This window comes from Odocoileus virginianus, chromosome 11, assembly GCF_023699985.2.
Source record: "Odocoileus virginianus isolate 20LAN1187 ecotype Illinois chromosome 11, Ovbor_1.2, whole genome shotgun sequence".
NCBI classification, from domain to species: Eukaryota; Metazoa; Chordata; class Mammalia; order Artiodactyla; family Cervidae; genus Odocoileus; species Odocoileus virginianus.
This window is the reverse complement of record NC_069684.1, coordinates 39,127,069-39,144,759: the sequence shown is the minus strand read 5'-3', so window position 1 is coordinate 39,144,759 and position 17,691 is coordinate 39,127,069. Positions and strand designations below refer to the sequence as shown.

General features: G+C 34.4%; 1 protein-coding gene across 6 annotated transcripts in view; it reads left to right on the top strand.

Moving 5' to 3' along the window:
* SUCO (SUN domain containing ossification factor) overlaps positions 1–17,419 on the top strand; it is an 86,166-nt gene extending 68,747 nt beyond the window's left edge. For 4 of the 6 annotated variants that reach the window (XM_070474319.1, XM_020899087.2, XM_020899158.2 and 1 more), the window contains 5 exons: positions 2,302–2,406; positions 4,377–4,531; positions 4,982–5,073; positions 14,126–14,181; positions 15,391–17,419. In XM_070474319.1, the coding sequence (XP_070330420.1) occupies positions 2,302–2,406; positions 4,377–4,531; positions 4,982–5,073; positions 14,126–14,181; positions 15,391–15,834 (852 nt within the window). In that variant the 3' untranslated portion in view covers positions 15,835–17,419. Of the gene's footprint in view, positions 1–2,301; positions 2,407–4,376; positions 4,532–4,981; positions 5,074–5,344; positions 5,436–14,125; positions 14,182–15,390 lie in introns of all 6 variants that reach the window. The other 2 variants (XR_002314812.2, XM_020899016.2) reach the window with 2 other exon arrangements.
* The last annotated feature ends 272 nt before the right edge of the window (positions 17,420–17,691 follow it).

Below are 17,691 nucleotides of genomic sequence, written 5' to 3'. Positions count from 1 at the left end.
CCATTTCCCTGTCTTGTTAATTTTAAGGGATTGATTCCTGTATTTCACCATTAAATGTGATGTTCATGAATAACTTTTTTTTATGGTTTGTTACCATGATGAAGAAATTTTATACTTTTCTAAGGCTATTTGGGACTAAAGGATGATGACATGAGGTAAAAAAGTCTCAAGTTGCAGAGTTGCATCTTACTCTGAATTTGTGACACATAATTGTGGTTCCAAGTAAAGTTCTTCCAACCTGCCTTTTCTTTTTTTTTTTCAGTTGAGGTTTGAAAGTTATTTGCATATTCTAAGTACAAGTTCTTTATCAGACACAGGCTTTGCAAATATTTTCTCCCAATCCATTACTTGTTTTCTTATTCTCTTAAAAAAGATACCTTTTAAAGAGCAGAATTTGTTAAATCCCTGTTTACCTGTTTTCTCTTAGCTCTACAGAAACTTTGCCTAACCCAAAGTCACAAAGATTGTTTGCCTGTGTTTTCTTTTAAAATTTCTATAGTTTTAATTTTACGTTTGGTTTATGATCTATTTTAAATTCTATGTATTATAGTGTTATAAAGTATGGATCAAAGTGCTTTTTTGTGAGGGCTAGGGGATTGAGAAACATGAATATTCCTTTCTTCCAGCATCATTTGTTGAAAGCACTATCTTTTCTCCACTGAATTTTCTTTCTACTTATTTTAAGTACATTCGCCATATATGTGTGGCTGTGTTTCTGGGTTTCTCTTCTGTTTTGTTCATCTTACTTGTCTATCTTTTTGTTTATACTACACTGTTGTGATGGCTAACTATATAGGAACTCTTGAAACCAGATAGGGTGAATCCTCCAACTTTGCACTTCCTTTCCAAAATTGTTTTGGCTAATCTGGATTTGACTAACACAGATTTTAGAATCAATTTGTCAGTTGCTACCAGAAACAAACAAAAATCTGTTTGGATATTGATTGGGATTATGTTGAATTTATAGATCAATTTGGAGAGTTGACATTTTAATAGTCTTAAGTCCTCTGTCCCATGAACACAGTATTTATTTAGTTCTTTATTAATATTTCCCTCTATATTTTCTGTTTGCTTTATATGTAAGTCTGTGTTTTATGAAAGATTATTTAAGTACTTTTTAAATAATCTTGTGTACCATTAGCACTGTTGGAAGTAAATCTTGATTAGAAGTGTTAACCAATATCATAAATTTAATAATTTGTCCTTTAAAACTGTCTGCAGTTTATCAGTGTTTGTTAAATGTGAGTCAAAAGAAACAGTTTAATGACTCACATTCAGCATTTTAAAAAGATGAAATAGGATAGAAAGTACTACAGTGGATCACAGTGAGGGAAGTAAGTGAAACTTTTTTGTTATAGTTTTATACATCCACCTACTCTCCACCCCCACCCCCCCCATACATAGTCGAGACTTAAAACCTATTTAAATGTAAAGTTGAAACATTTAACTTTAGAATCATAAATGGCTAGGTGTAGATATTTCATAAAAGATCCTAAATTAAAGTGTTAGATTTCCTTGACTTCCTGCTGCCTTTTCCTTCTTCCAAAATTTACTAGTAAGTACACATTTTCAGTACAGTCTACTTAATGTAAGTTCATGACCATGAGCATATTGCATAAGCTTCTAAAATATGCATGTAAGTAATATTTTAAATAAAGACATGTTTGTTGATTATAAGTTTCTAAAATTCTGATAGATGGGTGTTCTTGATGAATTTTCTTTTCACTGGTGATAACCTAGCTTTGATTAGATGATCCATTGTCGTTTTTTGACTGTGACTTCCTAAGTTTCACCCTATAATGCTGTGAAATAGAACTTTTAAAACCTTCTTGGTATGAGCCTGCTCTGTATCCAGAAACATTCTTCAAAAATTTTTCAATATGTCTTTGTATTGACTGCTTTGGTTTAGAAAAATCACACTTGACAAAATGATGATTTTGCAGGTAGCTGGTTATATACTGGTTTACACATACGGAGCCCACATTAACTTGAGAAGTAGTTTATTAGAATTTACTAGGCAATATTCTACATGGTAGCAGTGAATGGCAAAAGGTGTTTTTGTTTGCTCAGATAGGGGAGGAAGGTTGAATAGTCTTAATTAGGTTCTTAAGGATTTTAGATTTTTTAAAAAAAATTTCTGGTCCAGATTTATAATATTCATTCATTGAGAGCTACCTATTAATATGTCACTCTGCCTTGAGGAATTTAACAGTTTTTTTAGATTATTTTATTTGAATTTATAATGTAGCTAATGTGTACATGAAACACAAAGGAAAATATTTATTTCTTCCTTTATTACAGGATCAGCGGCAAACTGAAGCCATCCAATTGCTGCAAGCACAGCTGACCAATATGACACAGCTTGTTTCAAATTTATCAACAACAGTAGCAGAATTAAAACATGAGGTAATGTGATTAGCCTCCAACTAATAAAAGTAAATGAAAAAGAAATAAAAATATTTTTTAAAAAATGAGGTAATTGTTATTGATGGTACTGTAGGAAACAGTGTCATAAAGGTTGGCTTTATATCTAAGAACTTTAATCCAAGAAGATTGTCATTTATAGAGAACTTTATCAGAACACCAGAATGTGGTAGTTTAAAGTTAGGGAAATACATTAATTATCATAATGCTTTGGAAAACATGGCTTTCATAGCTTAGGTCTTACCTACAATATAGTTATAAAGCAATTCTATTAGGTCTTTTGAAAACCATTGGTAGGTGCAGTATATACTTCATTTTCAATTCAGAAAGGCTTATTATTAAGTTGCTTGCTGCTGCTCAGTTGTGTCCAACTCTGCGACTCCATGGACTAGAGCCCACCAGGCTCCTCTGTCCATGGGATTTTCTAGACTAGAATACTGGAGTGAGTTGCCATATCCTTCTCCATGGGATCTTGCCAACCCAGGGATCAAACCCGTGTCTCTTGCGTTTCCTGCATTGGCAAGTGGATTCTTTTATTTACCACTGAGCCACCTGGGAATCCCCATTAAGCTGCTTAATGAAACAAACTTTTCATTGACTTAAGAAGCATTTATTGCAACACAAGTGTGTGTCAGGCATGAACTGTCCAATCCTTGGTTTAGGCATACAGCAGTCAGTAGCATCTGTCAGAGAATGAAACGTGTATGTGTGAACTGGTGGTGCTTTAAGTGTTGCTGCCTTAGCTCAGGTGATGTTGGAAGGCTTACCTGAGGAAGTGGCGTTAGAACTGAGTGCTCAAGAGAAGTTAGCATGCACACATAGCTTGGGGTCAGAACAAGCCTGTTAGTAGCACAAGTAGGACAAAGGACCTGTGATTAAAAACAGTGTAATATGTTTCGGAAAGAAGGTTGGTGTGCAATACATAACAGACATCATTCCACGTTCGTTCATGGAGAGCTACTTCATCCCCGGATTCTGTAGTTTGCACTGTGGCCTGGCATTCCTGTGTGTTTATGCACTTAGCCCCTGAAGCCAAGTGCATAGTTTCTAATGTTTTGCTTGATAATTAGTTTTGCAACAGAGGTCTTAATTCACCAAAAAAAAAAAAAAAAAGGAAGAAGAAAACTGGTGTAGCTGGAGCAGAGTGAATGTGAGAGGTGAGGGTAAGAAATGAGTTCAGGAAATCCGCAGAGACCTGGTGATGTAGCCCTTTGTAGGCAGTTTAGGGTTTGAATTTTATTCTCATCATTGCAAGTCATTGGAAAGTATTAAGTAAAGAAGTAACATGAATCATTTCATTGACAACAGTTTGAGAACTCCCTACTTGTTGCTCTGTGGAAAATTGCTTCTTAGAGACCGTCTAGACAGCAACTAGGGAGGAGACCAATTAAGGAAGCGATTGAAATAGCCTGAATGAGGTGATGTTCACTTGGTTTAGGATTTTAGAAGTGGGGAATAGTGTGAAGTTGCTAAACTCAGGATATATTTAAGAGGTAGAAGGACAAGCTTGTTGGGAATTTGGTTGTAGGTCATAAGGAATTAAGGGTGATCTTTAGGCTTAAATCAGTAGGTAATGGGTGGTTTAGTTTTGTATGAGAAAGACAGGTAGCTTTTTTTTTCTCACTCAAAAGGATAGTACAAATGATAAAAAATGAAATGTATGTGGCACAATGTAAGATTGGAGAACACAGGTGAAAGGCATACATATGTTCATTGTACTATTTTTAAAACTTTTCCATGGGTTTGAAAATTTTTAAAAAATTAGAGGGGGAAAGAAGAAAAAGGAAAACGTTGCCTTTGTAGTAAATTTTCAAAGGACTTGCCCTGCATTTATGGTTTTGAAGAACTTTGAAAAAAAAGTTGAAAATGGTTTGTCCTTTGAACTTTAAATTTCAGTGTTTTTTTTCCTAAAATGATTTTCAAATTGTTATTAAGCTCTCTTCTCGTCTCAGGTTTCAGATCGACAAAGCTATCTTGTCATATCTTTGGTTCTCTGTGTTGTCTTGGGACTGATGCTTTGTATGCAGCGTTGTCGAAACACTTCTCAATTTGATGGAGATTTTATTTCAAAACTTCCTAAAAGTAATCAGTATCCAAGCCCTAAAAGGTAAGTCAGCATTATTTTAACAATTTTCCTCTTATTTGAGAAACTTGAGCAAGTAAAAGATACTGAGATAATTTCTTTCGCCATATGATTATCTTGAAACCAAAATGTTAAAAGTGTCATTGGAACTAGTGAGAGGGTCCTGTGCCTGGAAGGTTCTGTAGACTCTGATAGAGAAAACACTGAGTACATAAAAAACCCATGTAATGGTTATGAAAGATACTTCAATGTGGAATTCAAAGGGGGAGGAGGAGAATAGGTATTTTAATACAGCACCTTTTAGAGAATAATTGTTGAATTTTTTTTTTACATGTGTTATCTATAACTGGAGTGTTACCTTAGAGATAAGTCCTATATGGCATGTAGTTTTCTAGCATTCACCTAACCCCAAATACAGAGTAAATTATATGTATTTTACTCATTGTTCCCAATGTTGATTTTTCTTAATGTTAGGTGTTTCTCTTCCTATGATGATATGAGTTTGAAAAGGAGAACTTCATTTCCACTCATCAGATCCAAGTCTCTGCAGTTAACTGGGAAAGAAGGTAGATTTTTGTGCATATGTAACATGTATATAGAAAAGTGAATCTAGCTTCCTTCTAGAATGTCAATGTTGTGTTGGAGACCATCTGCAACCTAACAGTGGGTATGAGTGGCCTTTGTTTGTGCTGTGTCAAAGCCACTACCATTTCTACACTTTATCTTTGTTCCTAAAAACCCAGAGGGTGGGGCGGGAGGGGCTTAGTTTAATTAGCCATTAATTAGCCATTGATAGCCTGTTTGCACCTGCTCCTGTTTAGAAGTATTTCTTTTTAGAAAGGGGTGTTTGAGAAAGTTCAGCAGATATGGAAAACCTGAATGTGCTCCCATAGTATCCTGTGCTTATCTGCCTCCTCTTCCTATACAGGTAGGACCCCTTTTGTCTCTAGGACTGTGAGGCACTTTAAGAAAAATAAATCTTTTTCTTTTTTACAGTCCAAGGTCTATAATAGTATTCCATAGTCTAACACTTGATGAATACTTAATAAATGAATGAATGTGTACTGAGTGGCTTTCATGTATCAGTACTTTTTAATAATTAGTACTGTAATTAGTGCTTACTGAGACATCTTCATAGCAATATTAAAATAACCAAATTAATTGTGTATTTCAGCTAATGCTTTCTTAATAATCATTGGATCTTTATCTTTAGGATTTAGTCACTGAGCAGTGTGTTTCAATTGGTTAAATATTAAAACAATCATTCCTGTGCTGCTCTGGTTTACTGTTACCATGAAACTTTACAGACTTAGTCCATTACATGTGTGTTTCCTTAAAACTAGTAAATTTCTTCCTACTTCCTGCTCTTTTTTTTTTTTGGCTGATGTCTTTTTATAACTGAATTTTTTTAATGAAGTGTAATTTGTACAGGATTTTATACTTAATCATTTATAAAGTTTGGTGGATTTTCACAAACCACACATAACTATGTGACCAAGATTAAGAAGTCCAGCATTATCTAGCATCCCAGAAACTTCCTTGTGCTCCTTAGTCACTACCCATTTCCTCTCAGTAGAGTCACTGCATATTTTGATAGTGTGAGATTCACCATGTCGTTGAGTATAGTTGTAGTTAGTGTTGCCTTATGCAAACATACTACGCATTATTCGTTTCCATTGGATTATTTTCTTGCATACACACATCTGTTGGGTATATAGCAGAAAGGGAATTGCTGGATCATAAGATTGTGTGTACTCCACTTTAGTAAATAACTACCACACAGTTTGCCAAGAATGTTGTGTGAACATTCAGCTGTTTTTTAGAGTTCCATTTGTTCCACATCCATATTAAGATTTAACATTTAGTATTGTTGATCTTTTAGCTGTATTTGTGTGATTATGAAATATCAATATTTTGAGGTGTTTTTCCTCCTCAGCATTTCTCGTACCATTCTAAGTTAGTTGAAAGCCTGTTTCTCTTCTCTTCATGTGACTCTTCAAGGCCAGGTAGTACAGTCTTTTGTACCTGATAGTAGTATTACTTGTATTTTAAACAACTGTATCATCTTGGTTCATCTTTATAATTTAAGAAGTTGAGTACAATAGGAAACTAATTCTGATTCTGCTATTCATTAATTCATTTATTTCTTCTCCTAATTTGAATTAAATCTCTTATGACATTTACTATTGTCTACTTTGATTTTAGCCATCTTGTACTTGCCTTATTTTTAATTTCAACCTCTATGAGAAGGGTCCATTTCTTATTTTGTTTTCTTATTGTAGTAAAAAGACATACAACATAAAATTTACCATCTTGAAATTTAAGTTTCTCTTAGAAATGTAATTGTTATGTATATACTTTAGTCATGTTTAGTATGTTCACAGTGATGTAAAACAGGTCTCCAGAAGTTTTTCATTTTGTAAATCTGAAACACTGTATTTGTTAAACAACTGCCTTTTTTCCCCTTCCTCCCAGCCCCTGGTCACCGTCAGTGTGTTTTCTGTTCTTGTGAATTTGAATACTTTAGATACCTTATATAAGTGAAATCATATATCCTCTTAAATCATCTTCCTCTGACTGGCTTATTTCACTTAGCATAATGTCCTCAAGTTTCATCCATGTTTTAACATGTGACAGGATTTATGTTTAAAGACTGAATAATATTATGTTATACAGATAGATACTATACTTTGTTTATTCATCTGTTGATGGGCACTTGGGTTGCTTCTGCCTCTTGGCTATTGTGAAATAATGCTGTGTGAACATGAGTGTACAAATATGTCTTTAAGTCCTTGCTTTCAGTTCTGGATATGTAGTTGGCCCTTGAACAGTGCTGGAGTTAGGGCCACCGAATCTGTACAGTTGAAAATACATATATAATTTAGAGCTAGCCCTCCGTATCCGTGGTTCCTTCATATTCAAGGTTCTGCATCCATGGAGTCAGCCAACCACGTGTTATGTAGTACTGTAGTATTTACTGTTGAAAAACAATCCACATATAAATAGACTCACATATCCAGGTATAAGTAGACTTCAAACCCATGTTGTTAGAGGGTCAAATGTGTACTCAAGCGTGATTGCTGAATCATATGGTAGTTCTATTTTTTGAAGAACCTTTACAGTGTTTTCCATAGTGCTTGCACCATTTTACAGTTTCACCAACAGTGCATAGTGGTTCCAGATTTCTCCACATCCTCACCAATACTTGTTTTCTGTTTTGATAGTAGCCATCCTGATGGGTGTGTGGTGATAACCTCATTTTCCTTTTGATTTGTGTTTCTCTGATGATTAGTGATGTTGATCATCTTTTCATATGCTTGTTGGCCATTTGTAAATCATCTTTGAAGAAATGTCTATTGAAGTCCTTTGCTCATTTTTAAACCAAGTTATGTTTTGCTTAATTATAGGAGTTCTGTATATTCTGGATATTAATCCTGCATCAAGTATATGATTCATAGATACATTCTCCCATTTTGTAGGTTGCATTTTCACTCTGATGATTTTGTCCTATGATGGACAAAAACTTTTTAAGTTTGATGTAGTCCTGTTTGTCTGTTTTTGCTTTTGTTGCTTCTGCTTTAACTGTCACATCCAAGAAATCATTGCCAAGGCTAGTGTTATAAAGTTTTTATAACTTTTTGGAAAAAGAAACTTTATAACACTGGCCTTGGATGTGACATTTAAAGCAACAAAAAGCAACAAAAGCAAAAACAAAGAGGACCACATCTATTTTGAGTTATTTTTTGTATATGATGTAAGATAAGGGTTCAGCTTCATTCTTTGCATGGGGATATCCAGCTTTCTAGCACTGTTCATTGAAGAGACTGTTCATTCCCCATTGAATGGTCTTGGCACCCTTGTTGAAGGTTATTTGACCATTTGTGTGAGGGTTTGTTTCTGGACTGTTTTTTTTTCCCCGGTTCTATATGTCTGTCTTTATACCAGTACTGTTTTGATTATTATGTTTGAAATCAGGCAATGTGAGTCCTATAACTATTTTTCTTTTTCACAATGGCTTTGCCTATTTAAGGTACTTGGGATTTGATATGAATTTTAAGATGCATTTCATTAAAAAAAGAATGCTATTGGAATTTTGATAGGGCTTATGCTTAATCTATAGATCGTTTTGGTAGTATATGGACATCTTGGACAATATGAAGTCTTCTAGTCATGAACATGAGATATCATTCAGTTTGTTTGTACCTTCTTTAATTTCTTTCATCAGTATTTTATAGATTATACTTAGATTTGCATCTCTGACTTTTGTTGAGCATCCAAGTAGACCTAAACTATTTTGATTTTTGTAATACATTTTTGTTGTGAAATATGTGAAATACCAAAAAGTGCATAAAACTGAAATGTACAACATGCAGAGTAATTATAAAGTGAACACCTGTGTAACTAACACCCAGATCAAGAAATAGAGCAAGACCAGCACTTTTGATATTGCTTTTTGTAGAGGTAACTATCTTGACTTTTGAATTAGTTGTCATCTTCATTTTCATAAGTTTTACCATCATTGTTTGTGTTTCTCAGTGATATAATTGGATTTTTGCCTGGTTTTGAGCTTTTGATAAATGAAATTATACTATATATACTCTTTTTGCCTTCTTTCCTTCAGCATTCTATTTGTAAGGTTCATATACATAATTGTACTTCATTTTCAATATTGTATAGTATTTCAGTAACTGACTAAATTACAATATAGTTATCTGTTCTGCTGTGTTATTTACAGTTTGGGGCTATTACAGATAATGCTGGTGTAAACATTCCCTTTGTTTGTATATAGGCACAGAGTTGCATAAGTTTCTCTAGGAATGTTTTTGTTGTTGTGTTGCTAAGTCATTTCCTACACTTTTTGCAAGCCCATGGATTTTTGCAAGCCTACCAGTCTCCTCTGTCCATGGGACTTCCCAGACAAGAATACTGGAGTGGGTTACCATTTCCATCTGGGGTGGAGGGAGTAGGGGATGGAATCTTTCTGCCCCAGGAGTTGAAGCTGCCTGCTTAGCAGGTGTATTCTTTGCCGCTGATCCACCTGGGAAGCCCCCTCTAGGAATATTACCTAGATGTAAAATTGCTGGGTTGTAGAATATGCTTATCTATAAGTTATAAGGTAATAGTATAGTTTTCCAAAGTGGTCATATCAGTTTATCCTTCCACCAGTACCTTGAGAATTTCCATTTTCTACACTTTTGCCAGCGCACAATCAGAATTGTCAAGTTTTAAAGTGTTTGTTAACCTCATTTCAGTTGTAATTTGCATTTACGTGATTACTAGTGAAGTTGAGCATGCTTACTTAGGCGTTTTAATCATTTGACTTTCTTAGACATTGAAATTTTTGCCTGTTTTTTTATTTGGTTGTTTATCTCTTCCCTGTTGGCTTATAGTTAGTTTTAAAATTTGTATACTAATTGTTAGTTCGATAATGTTGCAGTTAATCTTATTTCACTCTTGAGGCTATTTCTTTTCTTTTCTTTTTTTTTTTTAAGTCTTCTAAAATGAAAATTTTATTTTCCAAAATATTTATTTTCTTTTACATGGAGTCTTTTTAAATAAGAAAAAGAAGCTCTTAATTTTAATGTAATTAAACTTACGAAATTTTTTTTCCTGGTGTAAGTTTAGTGCTTTTTCTGTCTTGTTTAAACAATTTTTTTTTTTTTTTTTTTTACTGTTTATGGATGATAGTCTCTTATAGTTCTAGTGTTTGGTTTTTATCTTTAGATTTCTAAGATACCTGGAATTGATTTTTTGTATGTGGTTTTAGGAAGGGAATCCAGTGTAAAATTTATATGAAATTCAGTTGCTGCTCAGCCATTATTGGGTCTTTGTTTCCATGTAAATTTAGAATCATTTATTAAGTGTTTCATTGAAAAATTATTAGGCTTTTGGTTGATTACATTGATTCTACATATCAATTTGGGAAGAACATAGCATCTCTGTATAGTCCCAAAAGTCAAACTTTTGAAAGCTTTGTTTCTAGAATATTTTTTGATGCTGTAGAGAATGGCATTGTGTGTGTGTGTGTGTGTTTATTGCTGGTATGTAGAAACGCAGTGGATTTTGGTGCTATTGACATTTGCCATATTCTTTGATTCTCTTCTTGCTGGATCTTCGGGTAGAGGAGTGTTAAAGTCTCCAGCTATAATAGTAGGTTCATCTGTTTCTTCTTGTAGTTCTACCAGTTTTTGCCTCATGTATTCTGTCATTCTGTGAGATGCATACACATTAAAGATTGTTATGCTTTTTGGATAATGGGCCCCTTTATCATCATGAAATGTCCCTCTTTATCCTGAATAAATTTCCTTGCTCTGAAAGTTACCCTCTCTGAAATTAATATGCCATTCCTGCTTTCTTTTGATTTGTGTTAGCATGGTATATCTTTTTTCATCCCTGTTCCCTTAATCTATATCTGTCTTTATATTTAAAGTGGACTTCTTATGAGCAACATATGGTTCAATCTTGTTGTTTGATCCACTTTTACAGCCTTATAAATTGGTGTATCTAAATACACCAGTTTAAAATGATTTGATATTTGCCTGACTATATTTGCTATATTTGTTACTGTTTTCTATTTGTTGCTCTCATTCTTTATTCCTGTTACTATCTTCCACATTTTTTCTGCCTTTTGTGGTTTTAACAGCATATTATATGGTTTCATTTTTTTCCTTCCATAGCATAGGTTAAAAAATTTTATGACTTTTTTTTAGGGTCCCAGAGTTTACAGTATACATTTACAGCTAATACGAGTCCACTTTCAAATAACACTATATTAACTCTAGAGGTAGTACAGATGTATTGTAATAACAAAATATTTCTTAATTCCTTCCTTCTATCAGTGTTGTCATTCTTTTTACTTTTACCTAATCTTGTCTATTTACATAAGCATACTCAGGTACTTTGTTGCTATTATTGTTTTGAACAAATTGTTATGGATTAAGAATAAGAAAAGTGAAAGTTTTTATCTTCCCTTCCTTTATTCGTTCTCTGATGCTCTTCCTTTCTTTATGTGAAGCTGGGTTTCTGACCTATCTTATTGTCCTCCTTTCTGAAGAACTGCTTTTTAACATTACTTCTAAAGCAGGTCTGTTGGCAATTTTAGGTCCTCAATTTTAGCTTATATCTTTGATTTTTTTGAAATTTGTATATGATATACCTGGTTGTAGTATTTTGGGCATTTATCCTGCTTGTTGTTCTAAGTTTCCTGGAGCTGTGGTTACTGTCTGATGTCAATTTGAGGAGATTCTGCCATTATTACTTAAAATATTGCATCTGTTCCTTTCTCCCGTCCTTATCCTCCTGTATTCTCATTACTTGTATGTTACTTACACCTTTTGTAGTCATCTCATGGTTTTTGGATAGTCTGTTCATTTCTTTTTTTAAGTTGTTTTTCTTTTTGTATTTTAGATTTGGAAATTTCTATCGTCACATTTTCAAGTTTAGTGATTCTTTACTCAGTCTATTAATGAACCCACAGGCATTCTTCATTTTTGTTCCTGTGTTTGATCTCTATCTAGCATTTTTTAAACTCCTTTTTAGAATTTTTCTGCTTATATTATCCATCTGTTCTTGCATGTTGTCTGCTTTTTTTCAATTTACATCCTTAATGTATTTTTTAAAAAAATTCCTGATCTAATAATGTCAACATTTCTGTCAAATCTAACTCTGGTTCTGATGCTTGTTTAGTCTTTTCAAACTGTGTGTACCCTTTTTAAAATGCCTTGTAATTTTCTGTTGAAAGAGGAGTATAATATACAGGTCGTCTCTAAATTTATGATGATTTGACTTAATTTTTCAACTTACGATGGCATGAAAACAACATGCATTCAGTAGAAACTGTACTTCGGTTGTTGATGTGTCCTTGGCTAGTAATATGCAGTATGATGCCATGTTGCTAGACAGTGGTGGCAAAGTCTCTGGGCAAAAATGACTTGTGTTTCACTTGACGGGTCTGGATTCCTGCTTTTCCTTCAGTTGTGGCCTGGGATTACTTACTTACTTAGTCTTGACAGCCTAAGTAAGTGCTGTTGCTGCTGCTGCTAAGTCGCTTCAGTCGTGTCCGACTCTGTGCGACCCCATAGACGGCAGCTCACCAGGCTTCCCGTCCCTGGGATTCTCCAGGCAAGAACACTGGAGTGGGTTGCTGTTTCCTTCTCCAGTGCGTGAAAGTGAAAAGTGAAAGTGAAGTCGCTCAGTTGTGTCCGACTCTTAGCGACCCCATGGACTGCAGCCCACCAGGCTCCTCCGTCCATGGGATTTTCCAGGCAAGAGTACTGGAGTGGGAAGTGCTCTTAGTGTCTTACAAAAAATACAAAAAACATTTGTATTTAATTGCTTTTAGTGGAAAATTCGATCTGAAAACCATTAGCAGTCATTCCTAGAAGTAGACATCATATTTTTTTTAAAAAAACAATTTGAATGAGATTAGTAATCTAGTAGAAATGACTGTTTAAAGGAATCATTGGATATTTTTATATATTTGATGACTTTCTCAACAAGTTTCTAAGACATGTGAAAAATTATAATTCACTGAGTCATGTGATTTTATATATAATTTATACATAAATATATATTATATAATATAATTATATATATTATATAATATATATATTTTATATATAATTCACATGAGTCATGTAATTCACTGAGTCAGTAAATTTCTGGCACATGAAGTTTATTATGAATTTGTTACTTACAGACTTACAGCCTGCATCAGACAATAAATCATTTACTTTTAGGGGGTTGGATAGGACTAGAATCTCATAGCCCCTCTTTTATATGTACATTTATCTTGTCAGTAAAGCTGTCTTGAATGTGCTTAAAGTAATGAAACCTTAGAAGCCTAGTATTTCTGATTTTCTTATCGTACCAGAGTGTTCTGGTATTGGTCACAATAAATCATAGTTTTGATCACAGTAAATCATAGTAATAAACACTTAGAAAAAACTTCTTAAACTTCCTTTTGTGTGTATGTTCCTTGAACTGACTTTCATACTGTGTGCTTGTTGCACACAGTTAACCCATAATTGCAACACAGTGTGAACTTCATAGTCTTTTAGAAAAATATTCATGTGATCTGTAAGTTTGGTATTAGCTTATCTGATAATGTTATTTTTGTTATCAAGTTCAGAGGGTAGAGGCTTCCCAGGTGGCTCAGTGGTAAGGAATCCACCCACAAATGCAGGAAAAACTGGTTCTATCCCCAAGATAGAAGATCCACTCTAGTATTCTTGCCTGAGAAATCCCATGGACAGAGAAACCTGGTAACCTATAGTCCATAGGGTTGCAAAAGATTTAAACACGATTTAGCGACTAAAGAAGAGCATAGAGCTGGTCCAAAGAAGGATCCTTAATGTGTTGGCTGATAGCCAGCTGTTAGTTAAAAACTTAAGTTATTCAATGATGACCAGTCAAGCCCAGGATAAGAATGGTGCCCTCTTCTACCTTGTTGCTTTAGGCTTACTAATTTCAAATGCATAAATATTTGTTTAACCTGTTAAAAATATAAATTCACTGGTTCTGTTATGAAAATAATCATAAATGGATAATAGTTACAGTATTTAATCATAGTATAATCTACTTTACATTTTATATCTGCCTTTTTGTATTTTCTTACAGTAGATCCAAGTGATTTGTACATTGTAGAACCCCTCAAGTTCTCTCCAGAAAAAAAGGTAATGCTTTGTTTCCTTTCAAGTGTATTGATGTGTTATGTGGATGTAGATGAAGAAATAGGTGAAAGTTTTACTATAACTGTTACTGGCCCTTAAACTTACTGTTTATTTTCAATTATGATAATGATTTGTTTACACGGTTGCAAACTGTGGCCCATAGGCCATATATGGCCTGTTATTTATTATGATCCTGGAACCGTGTTTAAAGGGTTATAAAATAAAAGTGAATATGTAGGAGAGAGAGTATGTGACTTGAAAAGCCTAAAATACTTACTGTCTGGCTTTTACAGAAAAAACTTGCTGACCCCTTGTTGATAGTCATTCTTTATTATCAGTGCACGTCAGGTAGTGTGTGTACCTATTCCTGTAATCCTCATATCATCCTGAAAATGATACTTTCCCCATTTTTTAAGTGAGAAAACTGAAACTCAGAATTTGTATCTTCTTTAAATGACCCATTAAAGAGGTGGCAAAAATCAAAATATAAGTAGGCTATTTCGGTTACAAAGTGTGTGCTTTTCCCATTTTGCCTCTGAAAGTAAGTTGTACTCATTAGAGGTCCAGGTAGCTCAGTGGTAAAGAATCTGCCTGCCAATGCAGGAGACACAGGTTCTAGCCCTGGGTCTGGAAGATCCCCCAGAGAAGGAAATGGCCACCCACTATAGTGTTCTTGCCTGGAAATTCTCGTGGAGTGAGGAGTCCATGAGGTCACAGAAGAGTCGGACACGACTTAACGACTAAGCAAACAACATTTGTCTCTAGACTAAAGAACTTGACCATTAAAACCAAATAGCCTAGGATTCAATCCTAATCTGGCCACTTACTACCATGTAACTTGGACAGGGAATCAAACTTATGAACCTTGGTTTTCTCATCTGGTAGCCAAGGACAAAATTCTCACGTTTCAGGGTTAGTAAGATACACATGAAAGCAACTGGAAGACTATATGGCATATAATAAGCATTCAGATACCTAATCTATATTCAGAGGTGACAGATAAATGAAGAATTTGGTTGAGTAGTATTACAGAGTGGAAAGGTAATTATGGTAGTACCTGTATAGAACATAACACAGTGTGTTTTGCTGTTTATAGTACTTTCACTTTCCACCAGGAGATGGCACTTTACTCCAGTAGCTCAGCTTTCTGAATGTTTGATTAGGTACCTATCAGAGGTCTAATTCCTACTCTTTCTTTTACTTGTGTTAAAGAAGAAACGCTGCAAGTACAAAACTGAAAAAATTGAGACCATAAAGCCAGCTGATCCATTGCACCCTGTAGCCAATGGAGACATAAAAGGAAGAAAGCCTTTTACAAACCAGAGAGATTTTTCTAATATGGGAGAAGTTTATCACTCTTCTTATAAGGGTCCTCCATCTGAAGGAAGCTCAGAAACTTCATCACAGTCAGAAGAGTCTTATTTTTGTGGCATTTCAGCTTGCACAAGTCTGTGCAATGGACAGTCCCAAAAGACAAAAACTGAGAAGAGGGCTTTGAAACGAAGGCGATCTAAAGTCCAAGACCAAGGAAAATTGATAAAAACTTTGATACAGACTAAGTCAGGATCACTGCCGAGCCTGCATGACATAATCAAAGGAAACAAAGAGATCACCGTGGGAACATTTGGTGTTACAGCAGTCTCGGGACATATCTAAAATTAATCGAACTTTTCATATTGGAGACTTTTCTTTGTTGTTCTTTGAAGAACAGTCTGTGGTATTTGAAGGGTATGGGGAGGGAGAAAATATTAATGGGAAAAGTATTCAGAAATTATTGTTTCTGCCTTTTTAAAAAGTAGGTGGGATTATGTCAATCTTGGTTAATGAGCTGCAGTTTTACAAGACTGATCACTTCCTACAAGGACAATGGTAGACATTTTATAAAGATGTTTTTTCACAGATTAATTAGTTAATTACTGGGACAAAAGTAATTTGGAAGCCCAGTTCCTTGGGTGGGATAGGAATGAAAGCCTAAACCTCTTCCTTTAGCTTTGTTCCTATTTCTTGCACCTTCCCATATTTATGTGCCTTTTGTCTATTTATAATGCCACTGGAAGAGGAGGGAGAACTTTTTCTGTCATTTGATTTCTTTTATAACTTTGTTAGTTTTTTGAAGCTGCAAACACTACAAGGCTTTAAAGTGATTTGCGCCTGGCGTTCAGTAAAGACAGTGTAAAGATCCTAAAGACTTGGCCAGGTAGACTTTTGTTTAGCAAACTCACCTGAAACAGACACTTAATGGAATTTTTCGGTGTATTTTTTTAGGTAAGTGGTGATACTTTTAATGTTATTTTCAGTTAACTTATTCACACTAATTTTCTTTGGCTACTAATTCAGTGAGAGGAAAAAAAACGACATGATTTGTTTCTTCAAATGATTGGTATTTGCAAATAAATTTTTTTTTAAATAAATTCACATGTTAAACACATGTAGCCACTTTAAGGGTTTCCTTTAGCTATGTTACATTTTAAACATTCACAATAAGCACTAATCCTCTTGACTTTGAGATCTTTGTTTTCTCTTACAAATGGAAAATTTGAAAGTTTGTCCAGTGAGTCCAGGCCTCATAATCACTGCCTATGTACATATGCACAGAACCAGCTAGTGAGTTTGTCAAGCCTTGTCTAATTGGTCAAGTCTAAAGGGATTATTACTCCTTGGTGTTTGCTTTGTATTGGCTACAAATGTTCAGATATACATGTGTGTTGTCAGTGTGTTTGTATTCTAATTTTGTCTCTTTTCTTTAAAAATAATTGGCAGTGACTTTGAATCAAATGATTTCTAAGTATGTGTTTATACAGTAATGGAGTAAAAGTGGAAAGTTTCTTTTTGAAAGGGAGAGAATTCATTGTTTTGTGTTGTAAGATTTAAGTTATTGAGCACTTTTAGTAATAACTGTTTTAAACTTGTCTAATACCTTATGGGGGTATTGTGCGTAATGTGACTTATTTAAAGCCTCTTTTGTTTGTTTAAGTTGCTGCTTTAGGTTAACAGTATGTTTTAGATGATTTACATTTTTTTCCAATCTGTACAATTAGCCATTCAGAGCAAGAGGGCCTGATTGTATAGAAACCCACTGAAAAGCGGTCCAGAAGAGAGCAGAGGTAGGGTGGGGAGTTACACCGCCTGTGTGCAGCGCCCAGGGTTGTGGAAAGATGACTTCCAACGATGTAACTACGGAGCTGTAGTGCCATTAGAAACTGTGAATTTCCAAATAAATCTGAACACTTGTCTTTATTAACTACTGGCTCTCTGTTCTTTGAAGGAGAACGTACAAACTTAATACTCTGAACATAGATTCGTTTTTGTCACTTTTAAAATTAAATACAGCAGCATCTTGTTAAATACTTGATTACATTCAGCCAACTACAAACTGATCGAACTTTCACATAAATATTTTGTTCCCTATACAGTTAGAATTTCACCATTTCAAACACTGAAAGAGTTTTAAATATTCAGTGGACTACACATATATGCCTTTCTCTTATTAGGTGCCATCTCTAAGACTAATAA